General features: G+C 37.5%; 1 protein-coding gene across 1 annotated transcript in view; it reads left to right on the forward strand.

Annotated features, from left to right (window-relative positions):
* The window catches only part of KAL1 (Kallmann syndrome 1 sequence), a 145,002-nt gene that overhangs the window by 99,726 nt on the left and 29,525 nt on the right, over nt 1–15,751 (forward strand). Inside the window, exons 8-10 of the mRNA XM_010581600.1 lie at nt 2,888–3,017; nt 12,524–12,726; nt 15,507–15,654. Coding sequence (XP_010579902.1) covers nt 2,888–3,017; nt 12,524–12,726; nt 15,507–15,654 — 481 coding nt within the window. The remainder of the gene's footprint in view (nt 1–2,887; nt 3,018–12,523; nt 12,727–15,506; nt 15,655–15,751) is intronic.

Raw genomic sequence — 15,751 nt, forward strand, 5'->3', positions numbered from 1 at the left:
AATTAATGGGGATTTTCCCTTGTCTTCATTGAATTTTGGACGGTGCTGAAGGTGGACATGTTGGCCAATGATTTTGTCTGAGGACTCATTTGTTATTTTAATCCAAATGAAACGCCTATTAGGATTGGAGGTTAGCTTCAGAACATTCCTCTTCTAAGTAAATGGGTAATGCATAGCCAAAATAAGTAGTAATTATGACCCCGTAATGATTTGAGGGGTGGTCTTTTTGTTTTGTCTTTTATTTATGACTCTTAAACAAAATATACTAGCATTCTAAGAAATTAGAATCAGTAAAATTGTTGTTTAATTTCTCTCATATTCAGGTAGAATTTTAGGTGTGTGATGAAATTCACCCATTAGTTATTTAATACCACTCAGCGTACCATTTAGTGGGCTTACATTAATATAAGACAGATATTGAAAGGACTCTGAATATTATGATCTCAGCTCCAAACATACTTAAGTAGTGAGAACTAACTAGATTAAAGCAATTAAACAAAAAATTCAGTTTACCATTAAGATAGTATAAGATATTTCAGTAGTATTTAGCTCTTTCTTGAAATCTATTAAATCTATGTAAAGGTTGCTTAGAGGTGCCAGAGTAGTTTATACTCTATAGTGCAAGAGTTACAGATACATCTCCTGCATGCCATTGAGTTTAACAGGAGCTTTGCCAACAAAAGGAACGAATAAAGTAATAGGCCCAAGGTACGTTAATAAATTAAAATAATTTTGGTGATACAGATTGACAGATTATTTGATTTTACAGTATTTCACGGTTGCCATGAAGACTGACACAACTGAAATCTTTTCTTTTAATCAGTCCTAGCAGAATAGCTAAGCCGATGCAAATGACAAGATTCCTTAGCTGAGGAATTTGGGGTCAATTCTATTCAGATTATGCTTGCCTTGTAACTAAATTCAGCAAATCTGTTCTTAAAAACCCACAGTGTTGTAACTAGTTAGTTACAGTTAGATATTGGTCCTGACCCTGATTTCAGTTGCAGCAGTAGCCTGAATATGTCCTTGGGTTTTTTTCTGTTAGTATAGTGATAGTTTATATTACTCTAGTTCACTGTCTAGTCTCACCTGCAAGTTCTTGAGTATGTGGGCCTGCATACTGGAAAAAACTAGCACATTTGAGTGCTCCATAAAATGAAAATAATAGTAAAAATTGGTTCAGGTAGGCTTTTTTTCTTCCCCAGGGGAACCCCTTCACTGGATGAGATAATTCACTCTACAGGTAACATAAAAGCTAAAAAAAGGAAAGATGAGGCAGGCAAGGAAAACATCAGGACTGTTACCCCTGCTTGGGCTAAAAAGACAAATACAGCAGTCTGAATAGAGAAGGACTCTAAATAGCAGCAATATGTGAGGGGCTCAAAGTCTGCAACACTTACCAGTCTGAGAGCAGTTAATAGTGCAGTTTAGAAAGGCTCTCTTTCCTTTACATGCACACACAAATGAGATACCTGTTTCTGTAAATTTTGCTTGTCACCAAATGAAGAGATTAAATGCAGGATAACACCTACAAATTTTATTTGTCAGGGCTCTAAAAATACCTTTGCTGGAGAGCTGAAGCAACTTCCTCAAGCTCTGGCTGAGTTATACCAGCAGCTGCTACTTTCTTACACAGACTGGAAGGGGAGCAAAAAGCAGAAATTATGCTGTGCCTTTTTTGGGAACTACTTGGCATCATTGCAAGTAACATTGAATGCTATACAGGGAAGGTGGGTTTTTGAAGTTACAGAAAACAGAGCTTGTAAAAATAAATTGATGTCACTACATTTTCAATGAGCTTGCATGTTTGGTCAGTAATGGTAATCAGTAATGATTGTATAGTATATTTAGACATATACAGGGCATTTGCTTCAGGTTCATGTGTTATTTTGATTAAAGAATTAAAACGCAATAAACACGACATCCTAAAATAAATTGAAAACTCGATGATTGAGAGGTAATAGCGAAAGTAAAATCTGCAACAAGTGGATGAATTTCTGATGAGTTCTACAAAAATGCTACGTCTTCTGCACTTGGCAGTGATTCAGCAGTTACCAGGAGGCTGTGTTCAGTTCTGGTGTTTGTTCCTTAGGAGGAGTAAGAAACAGTGCAGAAGATAGCTGTTTAAAGGGGAAAAAGAAAAGATAGAGGAAAGCGGGGCTCAGAATAAGAGCATGTAAAGCACCTCCTACTGAACAGGTTCAGCGTGCATCTATGCTTATGCCATATTTCAGCAGTTAAGGTACTCCCCCCAGAAGCTGGAGATTGAACTCGTGACACTAGCAGTCGCAGTGGGTGTTGTTGGAGAAAAGGTCATCTCCTATGACCTGAGAAAAGTCTGCAGGGAAGAGTTAAGGCCGTGAGTGTCTTTTTGACGTAAGTGCCAAAGATCTGAAGAAGGCTTACATTCATTACCTGAGGGTTTTGTGTTTCCTGTGAACCAGAAAAGGCGGCTTCTCACAGCGCTAGATTATGTGAAGCCATTTTGGACCCCTAATTCTCTGAGAATTGGGAACTGGAGAAACCATTTCTGTGACCTGGGGCAATGAGTTCCCTGAAACGTCAACACCTGAGCAGCTAGGCCCTATGCACTGGTATATATCACTGGCTGTGATAACTGGGAAACTAATTTGGGGAATTTAACACTTCGGTTTTCTAAAGGTTGCTTTTTCCAGAAGAGACCTGCAACGCACTGTAAAATTGGGTGGTTATATGATTTTTTTCCCAGCTGTAAATGCTTCGCAGTGCAGAATGATGCTCGGAGTCGGGTGAGGTGGTTGCTGACGCTGCTGCGGATTCAGTCTGGCTAACCGGTGTCGCGTGGGAGATGATAGCGCAATTAGCCCTGTCAGAACAACGAGTGTAAGTGTGACATTTTCCCCACCAGACTACAGACGAGCGGGTTCGGCTGCCGGACATCCGAGCGAGCAGGTGGTACCAGTTCCGTGTGGCAGCGGTGAACGTGCACGGGACGAGAGGCTTCACGGCACCCAGCAAGCACTTTCGATCCTCGAAAGGTTAGTTTTCTTCTGCCATGTCTGATGCTCACCTTCCACTCACTCACATGTGGAACACAACCTGGTCTGGCTACTTTTGTGGCAGAAGGTATTCAACAGGTGGGGTTTTGGGGTAGTTTTGCCACCGGCTTTAGAAATGGTGTGAGATTTGTTTGAAGTCAGCAAAGGAATTAAAGGTTAAAGATGTCATTATTCTTTTATCAGTCAGGGGTCTCAACGAACAAACCTCCTTTTAAACATTTTCCGCACGGTTGGTATCAAACAACATGACCCTGACCATGAAACATGAAGGAACTGTCGTTTCAGTGTGTTATTCTGAGAGGTTTCTCTTATTTTTCTTTTTAGTTATGAGAAATACGTTGCTGCCATATGTTTAGCAGAGTATTAAAATATTTTGTTGCCTGTATCTGAATACTTGTAGCAGCATTGTTTTGATGGAACTGCGGCCTCTCTTAATATAACTTTCCCCTTGCTGGCAGTAATTGTAAGGACTTAAGAATAAAAAGGGTATAAATGCTAAATAGCATGTTTCTGTTCATTAGAAAGGCATGCTGGACAATCCACAAAGTACTGTAGGAATTTTTGTTGCCATTTCTGGTTTTGCAAGGGTTTGGGTAATAAAATAACTTTGAAAATTATCTCTGTACCAGTAAATGGTCCTTGGGGGATAAGGGAGATAGAAACTGATCTCCTATCCTGTGAAGTTGGTGGCATTGTCCCTGCTGTGCCTTTGACCCACGCGAAGGAAAATTTTTCCTGGATGACTCTCAGGCATAGTATAGGAGTTAGCAGAGGCCAGAAACTATTCCTGACAGACAGATGGTCTGGATGTGGTCACCCTCTCTTAAAGACAGTCGATAACGCGGGCATAGCCAGACTGTGCTAGTTGACTTTAGTGCCAAAGAATGAGATCTAGCACTCTTCACTCTACTAATAGAGGTAGTTTCTAACAGAAAGACTTGTCTTAGTTTTAGTAGTGACAGAATCTTTACACTGGCATAACACATACTTCAAGGAATGCGTTTCCTCCTCTTTCTGCAGACAGAATTATCTTGCAATACAGGCAGTTGCCATCTATGGGTTCCTGTGCTAGCTTTTAGCTTGCTGTTTGGCCATAGTCAGTCCTAGAAAAAAATGTTATTGTAGGTGCAGTTGTAGACGCATGCAAGTGCTTTTGCTGGTATGGATGGTTTAATTACTTACTGAATAAGTATACATTAGACTTAATAAGTTTTTGGTGCTATAACGACATTTGTGGTAGGAAGGTTGGCTGGCATAGCTATCCCATTACTGCTGTGACCACAAGCCTTTTCAAGTATAAAAGTATTATTTTAAGATTTTTTTATACTTAGTAGCATACATTTCAGTCACATCAAAAATACAGTTCCTTCAAGCTGTGTTGAGCTTACTGCAAGGACTCAGCAGCAGCAGTAGCTTTCTCTTTGCTTTTTTCATGAGCAGCACTTCAGCAGATACAGCACTTTGTTGCTGGATCTGGAACCAACTTTCTTTTAAACTGAGGTAGTTGTCAGTTGCTTTACTGAGTTTTTAAAGATTTTCCAACTATTCTGCTTGGAACCACTATAATTGCAATTACATAAAGGTATATCATGATAACACTGAGGTTTTGGCTTGAGCGTGACATTTTCAGGCAGGATTTGTATTACTTTCCAAAAAATTCGTCCCCTACTGAGTGTGCTAGCCACAGGAGTATATTGTTCAAAAAACCTACGTTGGTAATGAATAGAAGAACATCCATGGTAAGTCATACTGAAGGTCTCTTTAGCCCAGTATCTGACCCCAGCCAAAAATGGGGTTTTGGAGAACAGCGTAAGAAGGACGTAAGCACGTAGGGATACTTCTTCAGAGTAGCCTCCCAGCTGGCAGTGATTTGTGTTTCAGGAGCCCGTGGGTTTGAAATGATTCCAGGTTGGGTACCGGAGTCCTCTTTTTCTGTGGTCTCTGCAGCTACCCCTGGAGCACTTGCTCTCCTCGAGCGCTGCTCAGGGCTGTCTGGTGGAGGTGGGGAGCGCTTTTAGGACTTCGTGACAAGGACAGCAGGAGCCAGTAGTGCCTCTGCGTGCTTTTACCCAATAAACCAAATGAGAGGATCTTGATAATGGCAGAAAGTATGTAGCCAGGATTGTTCAAAAGGCTTCTATAACCCTCAAAATAACAATTTTCAGCTCTAAACTCCAGCCCTTGGCAGAGACTTGCAAATTGCCAGACAAACAGCAAGGAGTTCAGTTAGCTCTGTAGCCAAAATCGTCCTACTCTGGCAGCTCACTTGACTATTTCAGAGGCTTTGGTATTGTCAGTGGTTATTATAAAGATACCATCTTCTCCGGATGAAGCGTGTAGAAGCACTAGGTGACACGGATGAAGACGCTGCTAGCTGATGACTGTCGGCAGTGACACTGGGATGCTTCAGTCGCTGTCTCAGCCTCCACGTCCCCGAGTAGGTGCTCATAGCGGTAACGGTTATAGTGTCATATAGACATTTAATTACTACTTTGGAGCTCAGTGGGAAGTGGCAGCCCCTGCCTGGCAGAGAGGCAAGAAACTGCTGCTCAGATGTGCCTAGTTTTTTAAGTGCCAGTGTCTGCTGGCCCCTGCTGAGCTCCTACAGGCACATTTAACCTCCAGTTTGGAAAAGGAAAGCGGACTTTGGCACATCACCTTTAGAAGGTTGCTGACTGTCTGTGCCACATTTATCTGAAGTGTGGACAGAAATTCACATTAGTTCTTTGCTGTTTCAGTTCACCCTGTTGTGCCAAGACCAAGGGAAGATTATTATCTTCTTCAGACCTAACAGAAGTTTTCTTCAAAAAGAATCCCTTTGATCAGGAAACATGACAGCAATTCCTGAGACAGTTTCTCACACAAGATGCTGAACTTTTACCAATTGCTCATAAGTTATAATGAATAGCAAATTACTTGGGTTTGTTTTTTCTTTAAAGGAGGACAAACATGATATATAACCTGAATCTAGGGAGGAGTATGGCACCACAAAGTCTCTGTCACTAAATATTTTAAGCTGTTAAAAAGAACATTCAAAAACATTGGTGCTGTAATTACTTGGAGAGAGACTTTTTGTCTCATTACCACCATACTGTTGTATACTACTTTGTGTTTTTTGCAAATGCAAAATATATGATCTCTAAGTAGGCACAGCGAAGTACCGTTTTGTTTTACTCAAAATAAAGTTATGTCTTCTGAGGTATGTAATTTGCATTAACTTTTCTGTGACTAAACAAAGCTTCTTGTTATCCAAATTAGTTTAACTTCCCAGTCATGAAAAAGACAAAACCAGGAAGAGTATTTTATTAAGCATTCCAGCTTACCATTCTTCATCTAGCTGTGTTTTGAGGGTTTATCTACTGCAGCTTTTGATGCTCTTATAGTGTAAACATTTGAGGTGAAGGTTTATTAGCTGTTTTACACTGCCTCATGTGTTCATTTATGGCATTAATCTGTAAATAATCAAAGTGACACAGCTGAGATAATTCATGAAATATTCAGAGCTTAAGCAAAGAGAATTTTTTTATGCTGTTTATTTCTTTTTTATAAAGGAAATGAAGGATTTGCATGTGCTTCTCTGGCATGGCCCTTCACAGGGAATGAAGTGATGCTTCATTTTGCCAAAATTAGAAGAAACACAGATCAGACTATACCTATCTGTTTGGAGCAGAGTGTCTAGAAGAATACTGCACCTAGGAGAGTGGGTTCTTTCCTAGAACTAGAACTCTGCACATGGCTTTTCAGATTGATACTGTCAGCTAAAACTGATCAAAACTTTCTGCTCTTTTGACAGTGGTTTCCACTTCACTTTTCAGGGTTTTTAAATTGTGTGTGCTTGCCTTTTGATCTTCAGCTGAGTGGCAACAATTTGCAATAACAGCAATAAATAAAGGTAACGAATGCCTGGCAGAACTTTTTTGATCCCCAAAGGTACAAATATATTTCTTTTCATATTTTGACTGGCTCTCTCCAAGCTGCTTCATTCTCTCAGGAAGCAGGAGAGGACTGTTCTTCCAACCCATAAATGAGTCTCCTTGGATGAAAAGCTGCCCATGGGTTTCTCCCATTAAGCGAGCACCAAATAGCCTAACCCAACTGGTCAGAAGCTGCTCGGCACTAGTAATAAAACTTTTAATTTGTTGCATTTGGGTAAGAGTTTTTAGGCTCATTTTTTCTAGCTTTTCATGATTTATGATGAGAAGGAACTCTTAGTAACGGAGACCACAGTTAACTAGAGGGATCAGTGTTAGGCATTTCCATATATTATCTTGCTGGTCTGTAGTTAGGTACTGTGCCATTTCCCAAGACAAGAAGAGGCTATAAGATGAACACAATGAGCCCAAACCATCTGATCCTTCTACCTCTGCTGAAGTTTTTTATCTTCAACATGAAGGCAGTTGCTAGCACACACAGGATAAATTGTCAAGCAAAAGGAAGCAGACAACATTGTTTTCACAGCACGTAAGTACCATGCTGGATGTGATTTCATGCATACATTACTGAGTGTTAGTAAAACCAGAACAGACACCCACTCCCGGCAATAAAATTCTTTCTGTTGCTCCTTTGGGACCAATGATTTTTTTATACTGTTGCACAGCTGGTTTATGTGTGCCATTTCCATTGGGCAAAGTCAGTTGCCCCGCTTATGCCTTGGAATTGTTTAATGGTTGGAAACTTGTCTGTAGAGCAGCTTCAGCAGATTTTTAGAGTTGGAATGTCTAATGTTTAAAAGATAGCAATGGGAGATCCATTTTAAGTCAGAAAAAAAAGCTCTATAAAAAAGGGTTTAAATTAGAGTCAAACTTGCTATCACTTTTACAGCTCAGAATGAGAATTCTGGTTCCAATGTCATTATTTTCTTCTCTGACATATATTCCAAATCATTTACTGTTTTCATTATGGTTGCCACATTTAAAGCCAAAGTGGATGCACTGCAGCAGTGTATGATGCGATTCTTGTGTATAGCTTGCCCATACTATTTTGTTAAGGTTGCAAAGTGCTTCCAGATCCTATTGATTGAAAGAACTCCGTAAAATATAAATTGTGTATCACCATGTTACAAATACGAGCGTGGGAAGATGTGCATTTTGAAATGGTGATGATGTGAGGGTTTTCTTTTTTTCTTTTATTTGCAGCAAGGAAACCTCCCTTTTGGGGACTGGAGACAGAGTTTTGCTTGTGATGGCTAAGTAGCCAGCAAGACAAGAATTTAAGTCCTTTGGGTATACTCAAGCCAGATACAATCCAGACAAATGCGGTACTTACTCCGTGTGCTGGAACAGCAGCTTCAGCCTTGACCTAATGAAGCTATCATTTCTAGCAGCAAGAAGTGATTTACTTGTCAGACTGCTGAGACCAGAATTTTTTTGGATTTGAGGACAGCTGTCTGTGCCAAATTCTAGTATATATATAATGACTTTTATTTTATTTGAGTTGTAGTATAAACTGCAAAGGAAAAGCTGCAACTAGCATCACTCTTTCTGCAAACCAAAGAATTTGATTTAACACTCAGATAAATTTGTGTATATAAAATTTCAGAACTTTACATTTGAAAAACTGGCAGTAGTTTCCATTCCAGTAATTTAGTGTTCATGTATCTGAATTATACATGTGGGCAGTCAGTCAAAGGGATCACAGATATATGAAGACTAACAGTAGAACGGCTTTTAGCTTTATAGTCAGCAGAATGCCAGTTTAGCTTCATTGTCAGGGTAACAAACACCTTATGTATAAAAGCTTTATAACCCAGTACCAGCTATTTGACCTTGAAGTATTTCAGCATGAGTTGTACCCTGCTTTTAATGTCTGCACAGTCATACGCATAATAGAGCACCTTGTAGAAGCATGACTTTTCCATTCAATAATGCAATAGTGAAGGCTTAAAAAAATCAGAAAAAAATAACTAATCTGTTATCTGGTACCTGGCAGGCATACATTATGGAGGAGCATGCTCTTATCTTTAAGTGTTTTGGTTTGGGGGTTTTTAAGGGGTTTTGTTTTGGGGAGGGGGCTTTGGAGAGGTCTGGTTTGCTTTTTTTGTTGTTTTTTTTGTTTTGTTTTTTGAGGGTGGGGTTTGGGTCATTTGGGTTTTTCTCCTGTTAATAACAGATCATGGTATCTTGCCTTGCTGCTATTCCTTCTCACCTGTTTGTCTTGCTGGTAAAAATCCTTTGGAATGAAAGAAAATATTAATATTGTTGTTTCTTTGGCTTACAAAATGATAGATCTGAAAGTTGTAATAGTGATGAGTGTCAGAAATATATAGAAATAAATAAATAAATTACATAGTTGTATTAAAATATTTCCTATGGTATGGATCCTCAGGTGGTATGAAATGCTCACTAAGTGGCTTCATATTTCAGGTAATACACCCCAAATCCAAGAAATATTTTACTGTTGTGTCTCTACAATCAGACAGGGTTTTTTCAGATGATTAAATGCAAAACCGCAATAAATTAAGTTTTGCTCATCCTTGACATCTTACATCCTTCTAGTTTATTATTTTCTCCAGCTAAGTCTACTAGATTTAAAAAAGCTCTTCTAGAAGATGTGGCACTTTCAAATGTCTTGCCTTTTGATGTCTGTCAGCTGCAGATCTTCTTCCTTTCTGTCTTCTGCCGCTACCACCATGACTCTCCTGTTCAAAGGCATTTTTGTGGATGACATTTGCGAGGCTTGCAAAAGACAGACTTTGAAGAAAGGGGGCACTTAGGAAAATGTTTCTGCCATTGCTGTATTATTTCACATGTATATTCCCTTTAAGAGGATGTTCTTTCTTTCCTTAACTGTAGCACACAATGATTTTTAATACAACGTTTACATTCTCCCATAAGAAAGGAGAAACACTACTGGGTTTTCTTTTAAATATGGATCAGCATTTTGTCTGCTGCCTGGACTGTTTCTAGTGAACACAGAAGAAATGCTAATGATAAAGTAATGTTTTCAATAAACTGTGCAATTATAAAAAGTATGGGGTGAAGTGCTAGTGCTGTAGAAGTCAGAAGAAATGACCTATTGGTTTCAGTATGCACATAGTTCTTCCTTACTGTTCTCTTTTTCTGCTTATGTTACTGGAAAAACGGGGATGTTTGAAGTTACCTTAAAAAACCCCAAATTCCTATGATTCTGAGACATATAAAAGCTCCGTTCTTGTCAATCGCTAACTTTATACAAAGAAAATGACCCACTATCTTGCATTCTGATGGGAACAGAAACATTTGAAAAGGAAGAATGTAAATTTGGTCATTTGCTTTTAGACCTATGAAAAATTGGTGAATGGAACTTTAAAATATTTTTGATTATATAGTACACTTTGTCCAGAAGAGCTATTTCATTTAACTTTTAATTTTTTTTAATGACTCTCAGAGCCTTTTATAGATGCATAATGAAGACAAACATGTTTTATGGTTAGAATTATTTTTGCTTATATCTGAATATTTGTGAAGACATTCTCTGAAACATTTTAATTCTATCCAATATGTTAAGTATACATAATACATGATGCATCTTACTTCTGGGAGATAACCTGAATAATTCACCTACGGTAATATGATCATGTTGCGCTTCAGGTTATAAATGTTTTATTGCCGTAGTACATTGTCATATAACATAAAACCCCCCTAACATTTTAAATCAGTGAAGATGAAAGAATTTGGATCTATGAATCATGATTTTGTTTATATTTATTGTACCTAAATTTCATTTTATATGTGCTTATTTTATTAAACTATAGAAGTAAATGAAAAGTTGTGTTAGAGAACAGTACAAACCATTTAACTAAATTAACCTCTTAAATTTATCCCCTCCAGTATAAATAGCTTTGTATACTTTAAGATGGAGTTGTTGGCTACTTCACAGGTAAGCAAATAAGTGTAAGGACAGTGCTTCTCCAAAGCCAGAAAAAAATAAAGGGAACTGGCTTGCCAGCTAATTAAAAAACAAGTGAGAAAAAATAAGGAGTTCTCATTATTTTGAAAATTAAGTTAAATTTGCAATATTCTTAAACTCAAGCATGCTTTGTAACTTTTATAGCCAAAAGTGAGGTTGAATTATATGTGTGAGGAAACAGGGGAATCCATTACCATTTAACCAAGAGTCCTGTTAAATAACAGGAATAAGCCATTATTTCACATATGCTGATCTTTAAAAAGGAAATGCTGTCTTTATTAATTCTGAATGTGTCAGTTTGCATGACCTAAATGATGGTATTTTTCAGTGAGACCATTTGTCATAGGGATTATCTGATGAACTTAGTATGCCTGGAAAGTTTGTTTAACAGCTCATTTACCATTATAAAAAGATGCAGGTGAACCATGCTGTAAATGAATGTCTCCTCTGCACACCTCCAGTTTTATTTCTGGCAAATAAGTGGTGGCTCATTTGGCTAAAAAAGTTATATGAAATTTTTTTTTCAATCAGATGATTGTTTTTTCTTGGCTACAGGTTCATAACATGCCTTAATTACCATGAATTTCCTTTATTCTGCCTGATATACTTTTAATTTTTTTTGAGTCACATTGTTTACTTTTACTTAAATTTTGGTTTTGCAGTTTTTTTATATTTTCTTACCAATGTTTGGCTACCACAGGCATTTAAAAAAAAGTAAGATTAAAAAGTAGGAGTTAGTAAATAGCAAAGCGTGCTTTCAGAAGCCCAGTTGCAAAATTTCCGTTGATTCACATTACTCAGGGCCAGAATATTATATACTAGGTCCACAAGGAGGACTTAACATCCAGTATTGGAAAAGGTTCAATATTGGAACCTCTGACTGTCATGTGTCCTTCTTGACTCTGGGGTCAGCACAGAGACAACTAAAGGAATAATATTTTAGTTGATATTGACCAGAAATTAAACCAGAATAGGGAAATAAATCACAGGGGTAGCTAATTACTTTTTGTTGTTCTAAAAAAAACCTTGTAGACTTCTATGACACCATAATATATCATTACATCTTAATTACATTTATTCTAAGGAAGTGTTTATGTCCTATGGTGGAATGTATCTATACTAGAATTTTGAAGAAAGATTCAACATGTAGAAACATATTTTATCATCTGAGAATTGTCTGGCAACACCGAAAAAATACTCAGTTTTCGCCATACAATTCTGTGATGACTATACAAGGCCGCTTGTAGAACACAAATGTTTTAGGCTCGCTATATATGTAAAGTAGTGAATGACAGAAGTGAAACTGATAGTCTAGTACATTTTGATAAAGCTTTGTGGTATTTGTGAACTATCAACAACACAGAATAATGACAAAACTAGATGCTAACCCCTAATTCTTATTTCAGTAGAGCTTGAATTTCTACAATTTACAAGAAGCCATATCAGTTATGGGAAATTTTTGCCTGAATTTTCTTCAGTGTATTGAGAGTGTTTAATCCAGTTTGTGTATACCTGGTAAATATATAAGGTGAAGATGATCTTTACCTTATTGAAGATGATCTTTAGTTTAGAATCTTTTTGTTTGTTTTAAATTCCAGATCCATCTGCTCCACCAGCTCCATCTAATATCAGAATTGCCAATATCAGTGCAAACAATGACGGGAGTGTAGATGTAATGATTACTTGGGATCTTCCAGAAGAGCCTGATATCCCAGTGCACCACTACAAAGTCTTCTGGAGCTGGACATATAGCAAATATGTAATCCCAGCTAAAAAGAAGAGAAGGAAGATTACTGATGGGGTAAGAAAGAAATATAGTAAATGAGACAGAAATATGGCTTATTTCTGGCAGAAAGTAGAGTGTAAGTATAAAATATGTGATCAATTGCAATGATTTCAGCAGCTGGTAAAGTAGAGGTCTTAATTTTTTCTATCACCAACCCCATAGACAATTTTGATCTCTTAAGCTCTGTCTTTGAACTCAGGGAGAGAAGTAGACATCTGCCTTAAAATGCAGGTAAATACTATAAGATATTGCAGGGGAGATGAATAGAAAGTTAAATGCTATTTGTCCTGTAAATTCAGGCTTATTTTATTAGTGCTTCTTAAAGATAAAGTGCTTGTTTTATTTAAGAAGGCTAACATTATCTGTCAGATTGTTCTTTCAGTATGCAAATAAAACTTGTGACACTATCATATAGAATAACCGTTAAATAGTATATGTCCAAGCAAAAAACAAACTCAAAACTCTTCAGCTAAGCTGCTGTACCAAAGATGTGATATTTTTCCATAGCAGCAAGTTCCTCTGAGTTTCTTGAATGATGTATCAAATATTGCTTTACTGGAAAACTATCTGTTGTGATATCCTTAAGCATATTGCATATTATTTTAAAGTAGTTAATAGAAATAGAAATCAATTACACATAACAGGCTGAACTCAATTCTCAGTGCTGTTAATAAATACATTGTGAGAATTTGGTCGCACGTCTGTGTTAACACGGCATTTTGGCTCCGTCCGGCGGCCCACTTGCCCTGTGATGAATGACAGCCGGAGCGTTATAGTTCCCTCTCTGTCCTTCAGTCACCAACACTGAGAAAATAAAGGCAACGAAGGCTGTGTGCTGAGTTCATCTACGACAGATCGGCCACAGCAGAGGGACCACCGTGGGAACGTGCTGGACCCACACCTTCTCATGGGAACTGATGGGTGGTCAGGGTCTGGAGGCTGCAGAACCACCACCACCAGCTCTGTGCTGGGCAGGCAAGAAAAGGAAATTTCCCTGCAAATGTTGACAACGTGGAGTAATTTCAGGGGCTGAGATAACTTGGGTCTTTGTTTCTACTTCCGTTAAATACTTAAAAAACCCCAAAAAGTAAATATGCATCGGAAAGAAAGATAGTTCTTGTAATTTTAGAAAATTACTTTGCCAAGATAGGAGCAGGGTTGGACTGTGCTAGGTAGAAAAGTTTGTGTTTCTCAGGAAAGCTGCCGTTGGCTGGAGATTTTCATGGCAGAGGCTACAGCCTGAAGATACAGGGGAGCTTTCTCTCTACAAGCTGGTCCTTAAGTCACAAACCCCAGAGAATTTTAAAATTGAGCTGGGTCCTTAATGTTGTGTTAGCACTTTGTGTAGGGTACATCCTACGTATAAATATGTTAAAACAGATCCAATATACAACTTTATAGTAATTGGGACCAAGTTCTGACCTTGAATATAGGGAAATCCAGCAGAGCCAAGGCATATTGGAGAGAAAAAGCAGTCTCTTAGAATATCTTTCATATTACTTCTGGCTCATTGTACTTTTTCCTCTGCAGCATGTCATGAAACTGTACGGCAATGCCAGTGAGATTCAAACTTCCCCCACAGGACGCTCCTGAGGCTATTGCTAATCAATAGTCCTTTGAATTACAACTTATAGTAGCAACTCTTCTGTCTAAAAATTGAAACTGCAGAAAACTTAAAAAAAAATAAATTAAAGGTGGAAAAGTCTTATTTTTTAAAGATCATTGAAAATTTTTTTTACCCAGTTTTTACCTTTAAATGTAGTCTAGTCCAGATAGTTTTATAATGATTGCCATATGAAATCATTCCAGGTAGACATTCAAATAATTTGACTACAATATTAACACTGTTAATTGAGCGTTACAGTCAATATTATAAACATCTCAGCACAAAACAAGTAAAGGTAATTGATATGACATGCTTTTGACAATCCAAGTGTTAAATATGGCAGTACATGGTTATCTTTTCCACCCTGGCTTGACTGTCAAACTTCAGAGGCACAGAGTACTCTAATGAAAACATGGAGTAATGTCTTCTGTCTGACATACGGGCTAGAAGGGCATTTTTATAAATACATTTTAAAACATTTAGAAATCTAAGAATACTGAGAAGCCTTGGCCCTTCTTTGCAATATCATGGGACTTGCTTTAATTTATGGATTTTTGACTGGAGAATGATAATCCTACTCTGATGTTTCTCCGTTTAAGACACCTCCATGACAATGGAAACAGTTTTTTTTCTTTTCTGTTTTCCATTCTATAGCAGAAAAGTGTATTTTTGGTTGTGGGTTTGGGGTTTTTTTTATTTATTTTTGTTTTCAACAGTTGAAACAAATAGGAAACATTGACAAATGTTCTGAATGTTGGATTTTAGCTGTCCTCAGACTGACTGTCTCTAGAAAAAGATTTCAATTGCTTTGCTAACACAGAAATTGGGGAATAAAAAGTTTAAATTTCTTTGGCTAAAATAATTTTGGCATAAGAAAAAAACTTGCTATATGTAAAAAAAAAATCCTTTAGTTTTGACCTAAACAAGAGGTGTCTGTATTTGCCAAGTAATTGCCAAAATTATGTAAACATCAGGAAGGTTAGTATTTTAAAAATGACACAGAAAAAAAGAGTCCAATAAAATACATTTTTTTAAAAAAGGAAATTTTGCTCTGTTGAAATTTATACATGAGTTTTCTTTTCTAATTTTAAAAGAGTAGTGTGCCTAAGATAACAGGCCTGCTTTTAATAAGGGCCTGTGTTTCAGTAATACTATAACTACTTTGTATATTTATTCTTCTCTATTATAGGCCCAAAATTATGTGGTCCTGGAGGGACTCCAACCCAACAGCAACTACAATGTAGAACTGCAGGCAGTAACACGCTGGGGTCAGATACGCCTAAAAAGTGCTAAGGTTTCTCTCCATTTTAGCACAACTCAGGACACCAGGAATAATAGTGAGTAATTGTATTCAAACACCTGAATGCTTTATCTCTTCTTTATCTGGAATTTGAATGTTTTATATAATGATTTTTCAAATAAAAAAAAAAAATG

Source organism: Haliaeetus leucocephalus, unplaced genomic scaffold (genome assembly GCF_000737465.1).
Source record: "Haliaeetus leucocephalus isolate CR32 unplaced genomic scaffold, Haliaeetus_leucocephalus-4.0 Scaffold795, whole genome shotgun sequence".
NCBI lineage: Eukaryota > Metazoa > Chordata > Aves > Accipitriformes > Accipitridae > Haliaeetus > Haliaeetus leucocephalus.